This window comes from Elephas maximus, chromosome X (genome assembly GCF_024166365.1).
Source record: "Elephas maximus indicus isolate mEleMax1 chromosome X, mEleMax1 primary haplotype, whole genome shotgun sequence".
Classification (NCBI taxonomy): Eukaryota; Metazoa; Chordata; class Mammalia; order Proboscidea; family Elephantidae; genus Elephas; species Elephas maximus.
The window spans coordinates 66534367-66550468 of NC_064846.1; the positions used below are offsets into that span (position 1 = coordinate 66534367).

General features: G+C 36.7%; 2 protein-coding genes across 2 annotated transcripts in view; one reads left to right on the forward strand and one right to left on the reverse strand.

The window, feature by feature from the left end:
* The window catches only part of FAM133A (family with sequence similarity 133 member A), a 45322-nt gene extending 33289 nt beyond the window's left edge, over positions 1-12033 (reverse strand). Inside the window, exon 1 of the mRNA XM_049872713.1 lies at positions 12015-12033. The gene's annotated coding sequence lies outside the window, so the exon portion shown is untranslated. The remainder of the gene's footprint in view (positions 1-12014) is intronic.
* Positions 12034-13150: 1117 nt separating this feature from the next.
* On the forward strand, positions 13151-15037 carry NAP1L3 (nucleosome assembly protein 1 like 3). The gene has a single exon (XM_049872126.1). The coding sequence runs from the start codon at positions 13507-13509 to the stop codon at positions 14923-14925; it is 1419 nt and encodes a 472-aa protein (XP_049728083.1). The 5' UTR covers positions 13151-13506; the 3' UTR covers positions 14926-15037.
* Positions 15038-16102: the final 1065 nt, after the last annotated feature.

Consider the following 16102-nt stretch of genomic DNA (forward strand, 5'->3'; position numbering starts at 1 on the left):
ACTCCCCTGAAATCTGTTCAGCATCACAGCAACACGAGTGCCTCCACTGATGATGGATGGGTGGTGGCTGAGCAGATGGTGTATTGGTTAAGAATAGAAGCAGGGTCTCCCACATGGAAGGTGAGAAGGTTATTGCTAAACAAAGAATGTTTAATTACTTCTTTAGACAAACTTTGGTTATAATAGAAGATAAACAAACTGTGCTCAGTGTTATAATTTTGAAATTTTGATTACATCTGTTTCAAGACAGTCACTAAAACAAAACAATGAACCTAGAGAATTTATGGCTCTGTCTTGTTTCTTTCTCTGTATTAAACAGATCTCTCAACGATACTAAAAGCAGCAATTAGTCAATTAGACATCCTGTTCATTTACTTACTTGTAGTTAGCTACTCAGGATGCAATTGTCTCTCTCCCTCTTTCTTTCTTTCATTCCTGAGTTAAGGAAAAGTGGAGTAGTAGCTGCGCATCTAGTAAAGAATACTGAAAATACCATGGACTGCCAGAAGAATGAATAAATCTGTCTTGGAAAAAGCACAGCCAGAATGCTCCTTAGAAGTGAAGATGGCAAGGCTTCATCTTATGTACATTGGACATGTTATCAGGAGGGACCAGTTTCTGGAGAAGGACATCATGCTTGGTAAAGTAGAGGGTCAGTGAAAAAGAGGGAGACCCTCAATGAGATGGACTGACACAGTGGCTGCAACAACAGCTGTGAGGATGGCGCAGGAGCAGGCGGTGTTTTATTCCATCATGCATAGGATCACTATGAGTCAGAACAGACTTGACAGTAAAAAAAAACAGTAGCTAACAACAAAAACAAGGCATACACAGCAAAACCTGAAAAAGCAGGAGCCTATGCAAGGCAGAAACCTGTCAGAGAAGGTCAACTGAATTATTTTCCACTATCGAGAGAAAAAAAAAATTTTTTTTTTCTTTTTTTTTTTTTATCGAGAGAGAAGGAAAAGGGTAAGGTTGCACCCTGTCAAAGGCAGAGAACTTTCTAGGCCCAGGAAAACAAGGCAGTCCGGTCTAGTCCCGGCTCTCACAGGTTTCACTGTAATTCAAATGTCTGGGCAGTGCAAATGGTTTGCATTCAATTACTAACTGAAAGATTGGTGTTTCAAAGCCACCCAGCAGCACCACTAAAGAAAGCCCTGGTGATCTGCTTCAGTAAAGATTATAACTCTGTGGAGCTCAGTTCTACTCTGTAAGCACTGGGTCACCATGAGTCAGAATGGACTAGAGGGAGGTGAGTTTCTTGGTTTTCGGCATATAATTCAATAGAAAAAGCTGTCAGAGTGGAGAACGACTAAACCAAGGACATTAATTCTCATGTTAACAACAAAATGTGGCCTGGGATGCAAGCTAAACTAACTTATTTCCTAAGTTGAAAGGGATGGTTCATATGTAAAATAGAGCAACTCAGGCTGATTAAATTCATTAGCCTTGGCCCTCGGTCAGGCTTCTTTAACTGGGATGGGACTCCCTATCTGGCCCTGGGAACAGTAAAATAATAATGTTGTTGTTGTTAGTTGCTGTCAAGTCAATTCCAACTCATGGCAACCCCATGTGTGCAGAGTAAAACTGCTCCATAGGGTTTTCAAGGCTGTGACTTTTCAGAAGCAGATCCCCAGGCCTGTCTTCTGAGGCACCTCAGGGTGGGTTTGAACAGTTAACCTTTCAGCTAGTAGAAAAACTTTTATGCAGCTGATAAGAGATTTATATAAATTATTGCCTTAATTCTTGTAACAAACCTATGGGGTAGTTACTATCATTATCTTCCTCTTACAGATAAGGAAACTAAGGTTCAAAGAAGATTTGTGACTTGTTCAGGGTCATACAGCCAGTACCCGGCAGGATTTAAACCCAGGCAGCCTGACCCCAGAACCTGCGTGGTTTGTTACCTAAAACTTATAAGAATAGGGATCATCAAAGTGAATCTTCCTGGAACATCAGTTTTACTCAGCAACAGGAAATCTTACTCTCTATAAAAACTAATGTCAATAAATTATGGAATACAGCTCAAATGTTCAAAATCAATTTACAGTTAAAATATACAGATTTTAAAGGAATTTCAACGGGTAGCTCCAGACCATACTCTCAGGTCCCTCAAAGTACAGATTTCATCGCTGCAACCAAACCAAAACCAAACCCATTGCCATCGAGTCAATTTCGACTCATAGCAAATCTATAAGACAGAGTAGAACTGCCATTCTTAAATGACAAATTCCTAGGATATTTCTTACTTAATTTTGAATTGAATAGGTTGGCATTTACATTAAGCTCTGACCTCCCAGTGTCTGGCTGCTGACCAAATAATGTCATTAGGCATATTAGAATTAATGAAAACCATCTCTTTCATTAAATTAGTTTGCTCTGGTATGCCTTATATGTTTGAGATAAGACTCTTGTGTAAGCCAGAGGAGCTTGAAGACTAGTTCCCCAAAAGCTTCTGACACCATGAAAACATAAACTATTGTCAAAGGAATGGAAGAGTACCCATAGCTGTCACTTAACTCCAGTTCCAGCAACTGTGTACAGGAATTCATTCACTTTTGTTCATTGATGATGCTACAGTAAGAGTGGTTAAGAACTCAGCATCCAAAGTCATCCCATCTGGTTTCACAGTTGTGCTCTTCTAATTATAAACTATGTGAGCTTGGATAAATTACTCACTAAGACTTAGTATACTCAGTAAGTTGTATGAGGATTAAAATGAAATAATAAAAGTAAAGCACTTGGTCTTGTATCTGATACACTGAAAGTGAGAAATAAAGTTAGTTGTTACTAATTCAGTGACAGCTAAGAATTTACTACATAATGCTTAGGTCAATTACCCATTGTAAAAGGACCTGAGTGATCTTCATTTACTCTTTTATCTGCCCCTAAACCAAAACCATTCACATTAGTAAAAATGTGAATTCATAATGATAAATGCAAAATTGTTTGTAGTGGCAAATAACTTAAAACACCCAGAATGTCTATCAACAGGGAAGGCCTCAGTTTCCCCAATCTGTATAAGGAGATTTATCTAGATGATCTCTAAAATCTAAGGAGATTTGCCTAGATGATCTTTAAAAATCCCTTCCAGCTCCAACAAGGAAAAGATTTTCACACAGCTGTTATTCAGGTTTGAAACCACTACTTTAACCAAAACAAAAAACAAAACTAAGGCATTGGTAGGTATTTAAAATTAAGTCATAATGCACAGTACTCTAAACTTAACCAATACATAAAAGGTAACCAATAATAATAAAAAAGTTATTAATATCAAGAACAGAACTCATTATTTAACAATTGGGAGATATTATATTTTAAGATATAGGTAGATAATTTTATGGAACTTTTACACTCCCCACTTTTCTAAAGGTATCAAAAACAAATTAACTGGGACAACTAGATGTCCACATGCAAAACAATGAAGTTGTACCCATACCTCACATCGTGTATAAAAATTAACTCAAAATGGATCAATGGCCTAAACATAAGAATACCATACAATTCTTAGAAGAAAACTTCAAGACGTTGCTTTTGACAGTAGATTCTTAGATGTAACACCAGAAGCACAAGCAACAAAAGAAAAAAAAATAAACTGGACTTCATCAAAATTAAAAACCTTTGTGCATTAAAGGACTTAATCAAGGAAGTGAAGAGACAACTTACAGAATGGGAGAAAATATTTGGGAACCATATACCTGATAAAGGTTTGATATCCAGAACATATAAAAAACTACTCCAACTCAACAACAAAAAGAAATAACCCAAATTAAAGACAGGCAAACGATGTGAATACACATTTCTCCAAAGAAGATACAGAAATGAATAATCAGCACATGAAAAAATGCTCAAAGTCCTTAGTAGTCACGAGGGAAATCAAAATCACAACAAGATAATACTTCATACCCGCTAGGTTATTACTGGAAAGAAACAGAAAATAACAAGTACTAGCAAGTATGTGGAGAAACTGGAGCCATCCTGCATTGCTGGTGGGAATGTAAAATGGTGCAGCTACCGTGGAAAATGGTTTGGTGGTTCCTTAAAAAGTTAAACATGGTATAAACATATGGCCCAGGAATTCTACTCCTAGGTATATATCTAAAAGACTTGAAAGAAGGGACTCAGATTTGTGTACACCCATGTTAACTGCAGCATTATTTCACAGAACCCAAAAGGTGGAAACAACCCAAGTGTCCATCAACAAATGAACGGATAAACAAATGTGGTATATCCATACAATGGAATATTATTCAGCTGTAAAGAGAAATGAAGTTCTAATACATGCTATAACACTGAAGGACCTTAAAACATGCTAAATGAGATAAGCCAGACACGAAAGGATAAATATTGTATGATACCACTTACAAAAAATATCCAGAATAGACAAATGCATAGAGACAAAAGTTTTATTAAATGGTTACCAGGAGTTTGGGGGAAGGAACGTATGGGGAGCTATTGCTTATGGCATACCAAGCTTTTGTTTGGGATGTTATAGAACTTTTAGAAATTGATACCAGTGATAGCTGTACAAGATGGTGAATGTAATTAATGTCACTAAATTGTACACTTAAAAATGGTCAAAATGGAAAAAAAACTGTTATATTTACAATAAAAGTACAAAGAATTGAAATACAAAAGCATGAGATAGAATAAGTTTAAGGTTTAGATAATGCAGTTCGTATAGCTAAGGATTGTCAGGAAGTAAGATAACTCTTGGCAAAGGGGGCTGTGTATGGGATAAAGTAATAAAACCACACTCCATTGGGTATTTTATTCAAAATTACTTTGATTTTTTTTTCCTTTGAAGTAACAAGACACATTCTGTAGGCAGATAATGCCAAGCCATGTAAGTGGTTGGCTATTTGACCTTAGAACTACCAGAGCCTATTATTAATATCAAGGTATTGCCAATATCCATGAAATTTCCACCCTCATGTAAATTAGGGGTGTAAAATCTGTCAATTTTTAGATTCCTATGCTGCTTATAAAGAGTCCTGGTGGCACAAATGTTAAGAGCTTGGCTGCTAACTGAAAGGTTAGTGGTTCGAACCCACCAAGCAGCTCTGCTGGAAAAAGACCTGCCTATCTGTTTCTGTAAAGATTAAAGCCAAGAAAACCTTATGGGGCAGTTCTACTCTGTCACATGGGGGCACTATGAGTTAGAGTTGACTCAACAACACCCAACAACAACACGCTGCTTCAAAATTGGAAGTTACAGTATAGTAAAAAAGAAATGCTATTAGTGGCTTGAGACTGTATAACAAAAAAAGGTTTCTTTACAATAATGATAAATAATAACAATATTATGAAAAATAGCAAAGAATATTGAATTTGCCTTCTTTTTGCCATTATTAGACCTGTTTTATAGAGGAACAGAGGCACAAAGAAGTGAAGTAGCCTACCCAATACCATACAGCTTGTAATGGAACAGCCAAGATTCAATCCCAGGGATCTCCAGAGCCTGTACTAACATCTTTCATGTCATATTGTCTCACTAGAGAAATCAAATTCTTAGGCCTTATTATTACTGGAATTCTTTTCTTTTTAACCCTAAGAATGGGTTTTGTGAATTGTGTGTATGCTCTTTGGTACAACAATGACCACAATCTCTGATATGCTGTGGAATATGTTTTGTTTCCATCAGCAGGAATGCCTGTAGTACTATAATACTATTTTTTTCTGAGAGAAGACAGCTAATCAAATTAATAGAATTGCGTACTCTGGGTGAAAATTGGCCAAAAATATCCATTTTGATTTTTTTCTACCTTGTCCAAGTAAATTATAAAATTGGAAATGACTACAGTAATATATACATGAACATTGTTCACCATCCAATTTTTTTGAATTTTTCTTTCCTTTTCAGTAGAATGAAATAAAATACTCCCAAACTTGAAATAAAAAAAGTTTAGTTTATTTTAATTTTAGTGTAGGCATTCTTCAGATAGGTAAAAGATTCTACATACCCTTGTAAAAGTATTCCTCTGTGACGTGGATTTACATTTTTGAACAACGTATGCTATAGCTAGTTGAAAACCAGTATTAGAACCAAACCAAAAAAAGCCAGCGCTGTCGAGTCAATTCTGACTCATAGTGACCCTATAGGACAGAGTAGAACTGTCCCATAGAATTTCCAAGGAGCACCTGGTGGATTCGAACTGCTGACCCTTTGGTTAGCAGCCATAGCACTTAACCACTATGCCACCAGGGTTTCCAAGTGTTAGAACAAATATCCAAATTAGCAACTGATTTTCCTTATCTGCATTGAATTGATTGTAACTGCCCTTTTAAACTCCATGTAGTTAAGGCTATAGTACCAGAAATGTAATTCACAAATACTTCCTTAAAAAAACAAATGCTACAGCCACAGGCCATACTCCATTTATTCATGTGGATCCTTATGATAGAAACAGTATGAAATGAGATTTACTTCAAAAACTGTAGTTTGAAATCATAACAAACTTTTATTACTATTCCTCTTTTAACTCTATTAACAGCTTCAAAATACCTTCTACCTCCGTTTTAGCAACCAGGTATCTCTTATCAAATCCAAGAAAAATAAAGGCATTATTTGTGCTCCTGGATAATGCTATCATTCCTGTGGCTGGTCATATACTGGAAACCCCCCAAAATAGGAAAACATTTATGTTTCGATTTGTCTTCTAGGTTATTACTGTTATCTACCCCTTTCTCTCAGATATTCAGGAGCAGAAGTCAAAGGCTGAGGATGAAGGTCCAGCTGCTGCAACTGGTTCTGCTGTAATGAAATGCTGTTATCCCACAATTTGCTTCTCATTCCCTCCCAAATATATCTAACAAATGGATATTTTCTAATTAGGTAATGAAAATCAGTACACAATGCAACAGAATAGAAAGTTCAGAAACAGTCCCACATACAAGGACAAATTATTTTTGACAAAGGTGCAAAGGCAATTCAGTGGAGAAATGATAGTCTTTTCAACAAATTGTGCTGGAACCACAGGATATCTATACACATAAACAAAACAAAACTTTCATCCATATGTTGCAACATATACAAAAACGGATCAGATCTAAATGTGAAAACTAAATGTATAAAACTTCTAGAATAAACATAGGTGAAAATCTTTGTGACCTTAAGTTAGGCAAGACTTTTTAGCGATGACACTAAAAGCATGATCAATTGAAAGAAAAAAAAATTGATAAACTGAACTTCAAAACAAAATTTTAAAAAATTCTGTTCTTTGTAAGGTACTATTAAAAGAATAAAAAGAAAAGCCACAGACTGGGAGAAAATATTAGCAAAGTTTATATCTGATAAAGGATTTGTATCCAGAGTATATAATATACCCTGTAAACTCAACTCAATCATAAGACAAAAAAACAATAAAAAATGGGCCAAAGATTTTAACAATTCACCTAGCAAGATAGGTGGATGGCAGGTAAATACATGAAGAGATATCATTAGTCATTAGGAAAATGCAAATTAAAACTAAATTTAAAAAGGCTGGCTACACCAAGTGTCGGCACTGTTGGTGGGAATGTAAAATTTTACAATAACTTTGGAAACAGGCAGTTTCTTTAACAGTTAAATGTATACCTACCATATGACCCAGGCATTCCACTGCTAGGTATTTATCCAAAAGAAACGAAACATATGTCCGTACAAACACTTGTACACAAATGTTCATAGAAGCTTTAGTCATACTAGCCCAAAATTAGAAACAACACAGATGTCCGTCAACATATTGTGGTACAGAACACTACTCAGCAGTAAATTGCTATTTCTAGGAGCCATCGAGTCAAATTTTGACTCCTAATGACCCAATATGACAGAGTAGAGCTGCCCCATAAAGTTTTCTCGGCTGTAATCTTTACAGGAGCAGATTACCAAGTCTTTTCTCCCACGAAGCTGCTGGGTGGGTTCAAACCACCAACCTTTCAGTTAGCAGCCGAGTGATAACCTTTGCACTACCCGGGCTCCTTCAGCAATAAATAGGAAAAAAAGAAACTTGATATAGGCAACATGCATGAATCTCAAAATAATTATGCTGAGTGAAAGAAGGCAGGCAAAAAGAGAAACATGCTGCATGAGTTCACTTACACAAAATGCTAGACAATGCAAGCTAATCTATTGGAACCAAAAGTAGATCAGTGGTTACACAGGAAAAGGAAAAGGGGTTACAAAGGGACATGAAGAAACTTCTGGATGATAAAAATATTCATTATCTTGACTGTGGTGATATTTCATGGGTGTATATATACATTTACCAAAACTTATCAATTGTACACTTTAAGTGCAGTTACTGTGTTTCCATTATACCTCAGTAGTTTGGAAAAAAAAATTAACTTGTATATTCAAGTAAAGCCTTCTAGATGGAACAAACAAAACAAAAATAATTAAAAAAAATGTTCTGGGTAAAGAAGAACTTGCAAGTCTTGTAAGTATCTACAACAAAACGTAATGCAGCACTTGTCATTACATATTTTTTGAGTGTGTGTGTGTGTGTGTGTGTGGTGCAGGTGGGTGAATGGTGGGATAGTGTATATGCACTTATCCTGGAAAGTGTAAACCGATACCAAAGAGCCATATTCACCCTGATTATACCAACATATTCTGTGTGAAGCATCATCTCATGTAGTAATACGGACACTTAACCCCGAAATGAATATCAAAAAATAATGGAATAGAGAACATATCACTATGCAAGTAATTTATATATAACCTTATGAATAAAATAAGAACTACTGCTTATAAGATATTTACACCAGAAAATATATGACACAATGCAAAAATTAAATCCATTATATGAAGAAAAATTATTTTCTTTTAGAGACCTACCATTATAAAATTAAGTAAACTAATAAAACAAAAACAGCTACAAAAAATAAAAGCATGTTACTAGAGAGCCTAAAGCAGAACATGCACATGAAAAAATAGAGCATTGTAGTTGGACAAAGTCACCTATTTCCAACTATTTTCATTGTCTACAGCTAGAAAAAATAGTTCCAAATTGAATATCAGAATAGTTCAGTAAAATGTTATCTTTATATGTTTGTTTTATTTTTTTTTCTTCTTCCTGTCCTATTCCAAACTTTTCTAGTGTGAATGATAAAGTATTGTTCCTTGAAAATCATCCAAAAAAAAAAAAAACTCCAAGTAGATAACTTTAGAATGAAAGCTGTAGTTTAGTCACATTTGTCCAAGATTATCTAGTCAATTGGGATAAATTTTTAAGAAAAAAAAAATTGTCACTGTGACAGAGAGACCATTTTAGGGGGGCTACATTTCCTCAAATGTGTCAAAACAGAGATATTTTCTTGTAGTCATACTTGCCTTAAATCAAGGCCAAAATTATTTTGCTATTAGGATAGGATTTGGCCACCAATTAATTTCTTTTCTAATCCTGTAGAAAAACAAGCAAAGGGCATGGATAGACAATTCTCAAATAGACAATAAACACAGGAAAAGGCTTTTAATCTTACCACTAAGTTTTTGGGTAATGTAAGAATACAAATAAATAATAATGTGAAATTAATTTGGAGATGTTCATAAAAAAATGTGAATAGTAGTGATTACCTCATAGTATATTTTGGGCTACTTTTAATTTCTTCTTTGGATTTCAATGTTGTTGTTGTTGTGTGCTGTTAAGTCGATTCCAACTCATATCGACCTAGAGTTTCCAAGGCAGATTGCCACATCTTTCCCCTTGGGAGCAGCTGGTAGGTCTGAACTGCTGACCTTTTGGTTAACAGCTGAGTACTTTAATCACTGTCCCACCAGGGCTCCCTGGATTTCCATGTACTGCTTGATTTTTTTTTCAATAAGCCCATATCATATTCATAAAATACAAAATTATTTAAAAGCAAAATAAAATGGCTCATTAATTGTTTGCAGAAAAATTCTGGTCAATGGATCAAAATAGAGAATTCAGAAATAGACTCAAGCAATTTAGTTAATATGATAAAGGTGATATTTCAAATAAGGGGGGACAGAAAGATTATCAAATAAATGGTACTAAAAAAACTGGCTAATAAAAATAAATTTAAAAAAATGGATCACTAGCTTATTGCTTACTCCTAAACACTAATTCCTGATGGTACAAAACATTAAAGTACTATAAAAAAATAACAACACCCATTAACAAGATGCCCATTATTGTTAAAAGATGTTGATCATTTGACATGAAACTATATCCATTAATACATCCATAATTGATTAATAATCCATAATTAAATGAGTAGTTACAAAACATAATACATTGTTGTATACATAAACCAGTAAATGTAAATAGGTAGGTGTTTATATGCACAAAGAAATTTCTGGAAGAATATGTATCAAAATGCTAACAGTGCTTATTGTTCATTGGTCGTTAAGATTTATGTTTTTACACAACTTGACCAAGGTAAATGATGACACTAAGAAGTACAGAAGAATAAGGGACAATTTTGGTAAACGCCACGACGTATACAATTTTGCAACAACAGTAAAAATAACCAAAAAATATGTGTGTGGTTACATAGGTAGATACGTATGCTTATATATGTATAGGTAAGCACATATGAATATATCGGTGCGCATGTATAGGTATTTCTGTAGGCAAATGTATATATACGTTTGTGTGTGCTGCATATATATTCACATATAAAACAAAGCACGTTGGGGACACAGTTATGCATGCTTCCTAGACATAACCAAATACCTCGAGGAACTGAGTTACTGGGTTTGGCGAGTAGAGTCTGAGGTCTTAAAAGCTTGGCAGTGGCCATCTAAGATACAATTACAGTATGGTCTCTATGCATCTGGAGCAAAAAACAAAGAAGAAAACCAAAGACTCAAAGAAGAAACTAGTCTACAGGACTAATAGTCTACACGAGCCACAGCCTCACCTACCTTGGGACCAAGAGAACTAGATGGTGCCAGAAGAACTACCACTAACGACCACTCCCAACCAGGGACACAATAGATGGTCCCATATAGAGTATGAGAAAAATGTAGAACAAGACTCAAATTCCTAAAAAAGACCAGACTTACTGGACCAGTAGAGACTAGAGGAACCCCTGAGACTACCACCCTGGGATACCCTTTAAGTTTGGAACTCAAACCACTCCCAGTGGTGGCCTCTCAGCCAAAAGGCAGAGTGGCTCATAAAATAAATATCACCCGTGAGTACTGTGCTCCTCTAAACAATCATCTAAATGAGACCTAAAAGTCAACATTTACCTTAGACCAAAGATGAGAAGGGAGGGGGGACAGAAAAAGCTAATTAATGAAAACAGAACAACCAGAATGGAAATAGTGAGAATACTGACACATCGTGAAAAGTGTAACCAATATCACTGAATAGGAGCCCTGGTGGCACAGTGGTTCTGTTTGGCTGCTAACCACAAAGAACAACAGTTCAAATCTACCAGCCAGTCCTTGGAAACCCTATGGGGTGGATAGCTATGGGCAGGAATTGACTTGACGGCAATGGGTTTTGAAATAATATGTACAAAAACTGTTAAAGGAAAACCTAATTTGCTATGTAAATTTTCTCCAAAAACACAGTAAAATATATTTTTTAAAGGTTTGTGTTTTTACTATCACTGCAATTTTCTATACTGGATTTTTTTCTTTGTAATGGTCATATGCTTTGAAGATCAGAAATAAACAATAAAAGTTAATTCATTCACAAATTAGAAAATAAAAGCGTCCCCATAACTTCTGAATTATAAAGCACAAATCCTATAACAAAAAATACAAAGGTTAGTATAATTTTAATATTTCTCCTCATTCGAAATGAATAGTTTAGTATATTTTGTATTTTTATTTACTTATATTCTATGCCCACGTTTAGATAGTGAATATGGTTAAGGGTAATTTTCTACACTAGTATGCCAAATCACCACTATTTAATTTAGATTTTTCTGTTGCCATAGAAATATCAAGCCATCTTCCAATTCAGTCTTTAAAAGACTATATGCTCTGAATTTTTATTCAAATACAGATGGGTAATTCTTGTCATTCATAAATATGGGCTAAATATGTTCCTTACCTTTCAATGAAAAGTAAACAGTTCTTTTTAGTTGTACCAAGGGAGCTGTTCTGTAGCAGAAAATAATCCTGTAAATAGAAATAAGAGATACCTGTTTTTAAACTTCAGTTTGCAAGTTTATTCACATATTACTGGATATGTAAATTATAATCTGGCATGGCTAGAACTTTACAATGTTAGAAGAAAACTGGTGGTAGATGACACTGTAAAGTATACCCTGATAGAAGATGCACCTTCATTAGCACAAATCCCCTCTTCCATCCTGCTACTCGTGAAACTGAAACCTGCTGCACACAAGCATAAAGTAAACCTTTTGCTTTTTAGTAGTACTACCTGACATTTGAATACCCCTTTGTTTTATCTCCAAGGTTGTTGCAAGCTTTGAGAAGTGCTACCCGTGGCAAGTCAGCAGCAAGGTTGGGATATTATTACATGCCAGCTTTAACAGAAAAAAAAAATACAGTAAAAACGGTGTAACTGACTCACGGCATCATGGGTGCACAAACCTTGTAGCTGGATATAAACCAGGCTTGCCAAACATCACAACAGCACTTATTAAAACTGCTACGTGGAATGCAATATGCCTGCTATCTAGCCCCTCCCCCCTTTGCCAATAAGCGACTCCCCCCCCTTTTTATCAGTATACAAATACATGCTCATAAAACATTTATAATATAGAAAAACGCAAAGTAAAGAGCTGTTTAAAAAATCATCCACAGTCACGCTACCCAATGATGCCATTTGGAGTATTTTCTTCCAGTCAAAAAAAATTTAAACAGATTTTTGTCAGGAGGCCCGTGAAAAACCAAACGTAATTTCAGGTTGGTTGGATGGAGAGAAGGACACGTCTCTCCCCTTGTTAGGAACTATGGCTGATTGATATTTTTACCCCATGTCTAAGCTTTTTTTTCTGAATTATAAAACTATAAAGACAGCGTTTTGAGGAGGGAAAGAAAAGTCTTGCAAATAATATGTGCCTCAACCACCTAGGAGCGTCTGGGAAGGTGGGCGGAGCCGGGTGGGAAAAACGTTGGGTTTGGTCATTCATTGGGTCTAGAATTTGTCAATCAAGGTTTCCCAGCAAATGAAGTGCGAAATAAAGGCACACCGGGAACGAAATTAACGGGAGATCTGGCTGCAAAGGGAGGGGGCTTGAGATCGGAACCGAGAAGAGATCTTGGGGTCTCATTCTGCGCCATTCGGCTGCGGCACCGCCTCCGTCCACCGCAGCTGCAGCCAGGAGAGGCCTTGCCACCGCCGCTGTCGCCCAGGCCTCCTCCCCTGTCGCTGACACCTCATCGGGGGTCACTGCAGCCCCCGCCCCGCCTACCCGAGCGCTCCTGCTGCTGCCATCGCTGCTGCCACTTCCACAGCTCGGGCCTTCGCCGCTACCGCCGCCGCCGCCCAAGCATCCGTGAGTCATTTTCTACCCATCTCTGGGCGCGCGGTCTCTGCAGTAGTCGCCACCTTAAGAGGTTTGCAGCCTTGCAACATGGCGGACACCTGTTTAAAAAAGGTATCGGAACCTGCCGCCCAGGGGGTTGCTGAAGAGGTGATGGCTAGCTCGTCAAGAGATCCTGGGGAAGAATCTGACAGCAGCAGCACTAGTTGCAGCAGCACTAGTTGCAGCAGCAGCAGTAGCCACAGTCGCTCACATAAGAAGAAGAGGGTACCTGGGCCTTCCAGAAGGGTGCGGGGGGCTCGGTCGGGTAACCATTTCGTGGATAGGCTGCCGCAGGCAGTTAGAAATCGCGTGCAGGCACTCAAAAATATTCAGGATGAATGTGACAAGGTAGACGCCCTGTTCTTAAGGGCAATTCATGATCTTGAAAGAAAATATGCTGAACTCAATAAGCCTCTATGTGATAGGCGATTTCAAATCATCAATGCAGAATATGAACCTACAGAAGAAGAATGTGAATGGAATTCAGACGATGAAGTGTTCAGCAGTGATGAGGAGGTGGAGGATGACACCCCTAGTGAAATGCCTGCCCTAGAGGATGAAGAAGAAGATGAAGACCCTAAAGAAAAGCCTGAGGTAAAGGCTGAAGAAAAAGAAGTTCATAAAGAAATTCCTGAGGCAAAGACTGAAGAAAAAGTAGATTCTAAAGATATTCTGGAGGCAGAGCCTGCTGTCAAAGACGATCCTAATGAAGTCCCCCAGGCAAAGGCAGAAGAAAAAGAACAGCCTAAAGCAACAGAGGCAAAGGCAAGGACTGCAGTAAAAGAGGCTCCTAAAAGAGTTCCTGAGACAAGGCCTAAAGAAAGAATTAATCTTAAAAGAGCTCGTAGGGGAAAGCCTAAAAAAGAAGATCCTAAGGGCATTCCTGACTATTGGTTGACTGTTTTAAAGAATGTTGACAAGCTCGGGCCTATGATTCAGAAGTACGATGAGCCCATTCTGAAGTTCTTGTCAGATGTTAGCCTGAAGTTCTCAAAGCCTGGCCAGCCTATAAGTTACACATTTGAATTTCATTTTCTACCCAATCCCTACTTCAGAAATGAGGTGCTGACAAAGACATACATAATAAGGTCAAAACCAGATCACAGTGATCCCTTTTTCTCTTGGGGATGGGAAATTGAAGATTGCAAAGGCTGTAAGATCAATTGGAGAAGAGGAAAGGATGTTACCGTGAGAACTACCCGCAGACGTACAACTGCTACTGGAGAAGTTGAAATCCAGCCAAGACTGGTTCCCAATGCATCATTCTTCAATTTCTTCAGTCCTCCTGAGATTCCCCAAATCGGAAAGCTGGAACCACAAGAAGATGCTATCCTTGATGAGGACTTTGCAATTGGTCAAATTTTACATGATAATGTCATCCTGAAATCAATCTATTACTATACAGGAGAGGCCAGTGGTAGTTTTGAAGATGGTAAAGATTATGGAAACAGGAAATACCAAAAATAAAAATAAGGCTGTCAGATTGTTCAAGAACCACAAAACTTCAAGAAGAAGTGAAGCAGGTTTATATAGCCTTGGGAAAAAAAAAAACCTGCTCTATATCCTGAACATTAGTATTCCTTACAGTTGTGTTTTCGTATTTTCTTGGTAGTCTATTTAAAAATTGTCCAAAAAAGTGTCTAAGTATTTTGCTTATTCTATTTAGCCTGTTGTAGTTTAATATTCTTCAAAATATATAGACTGCTATCAGTTATCTAGAGCATGTTAGTTTGGTGCTACAGAGTATTGATTTTTGTGAAGTCCTTTTGTCATATTTCTGTTAGATTTCAGCTGTGAAAACTCAGAATTGTTAACTGAGAAATATTTGCTTGGAAAAAAAAGTTCCTGAAGCACCAATGCAAGTGTTTTTTTTTTTTTTTTTTTTTCTTCTGCCTGGAAGACTAAGGGTTTAAGTCTGCTTGTACTACTTGTGTCTTCATTACTTTGCGGTAGAAATACAGTGCTTATACTAAATAGAACAGTGCATTGTAAAACCTGACTGTTTGAAAAAAGATTAGCATACATTTAGGAATGCCCATCAATACCATATATAATATGACTGTGAGCTTGTTTATGTGACATAACGGTCTGCGAATAAATTGAATCATAATGAAATCATTGTTTTCCACTGACTGTTAATATAACATGTTTTTAAAAGTTTCCTCATAGTGTGTAATTGTAAAGTTACTGAACACATTTTCTTTGTAATATGTTCTACTTTGCCTTTCACTGAAAATGATCACTTTACATCATTTGATACTTTTTCATGTTCTTTTATTGCAACCTAAAATAAATAAATGTGAAATAAAGTGTTTCATGTTATAAAAATCTAGCATTTTCTCCTAATTATGAAAATGTGCTGGTTAGCATAGAAAAATTTGGAAAATACTGAGGAAAAGAAAAATAAAAAAAAAAGATGATTATTAACATTCTGATGTATTTCCCACATCTTAGATCTTTTATTGGAGGATATATATTCAAGTAATTGGAGAAGTATTGGACAGGATAGGAGGAAGGTGAGAGTGAGGAGGGGAGGGGTGGAAAAAGAAGAGAGGGAGGGAAGAAGAGAGGGAGTGGAGGACAAGGGGAAGAGGGCAATGGGAGAAGGGAGGGGAAGGCAAAGGTAGCAGGGTGGAGGAGAAGG

What these genes read in the sequence shown, in the direction of transcription:
- NAP1L3 (XM_049872126.1), top strand. Translation starts at nt 13,507, where the DNA reads ATGGCGGACACCTGTTTAAAAAAGGTATCGGAACCTGCCGCCCAGGGG.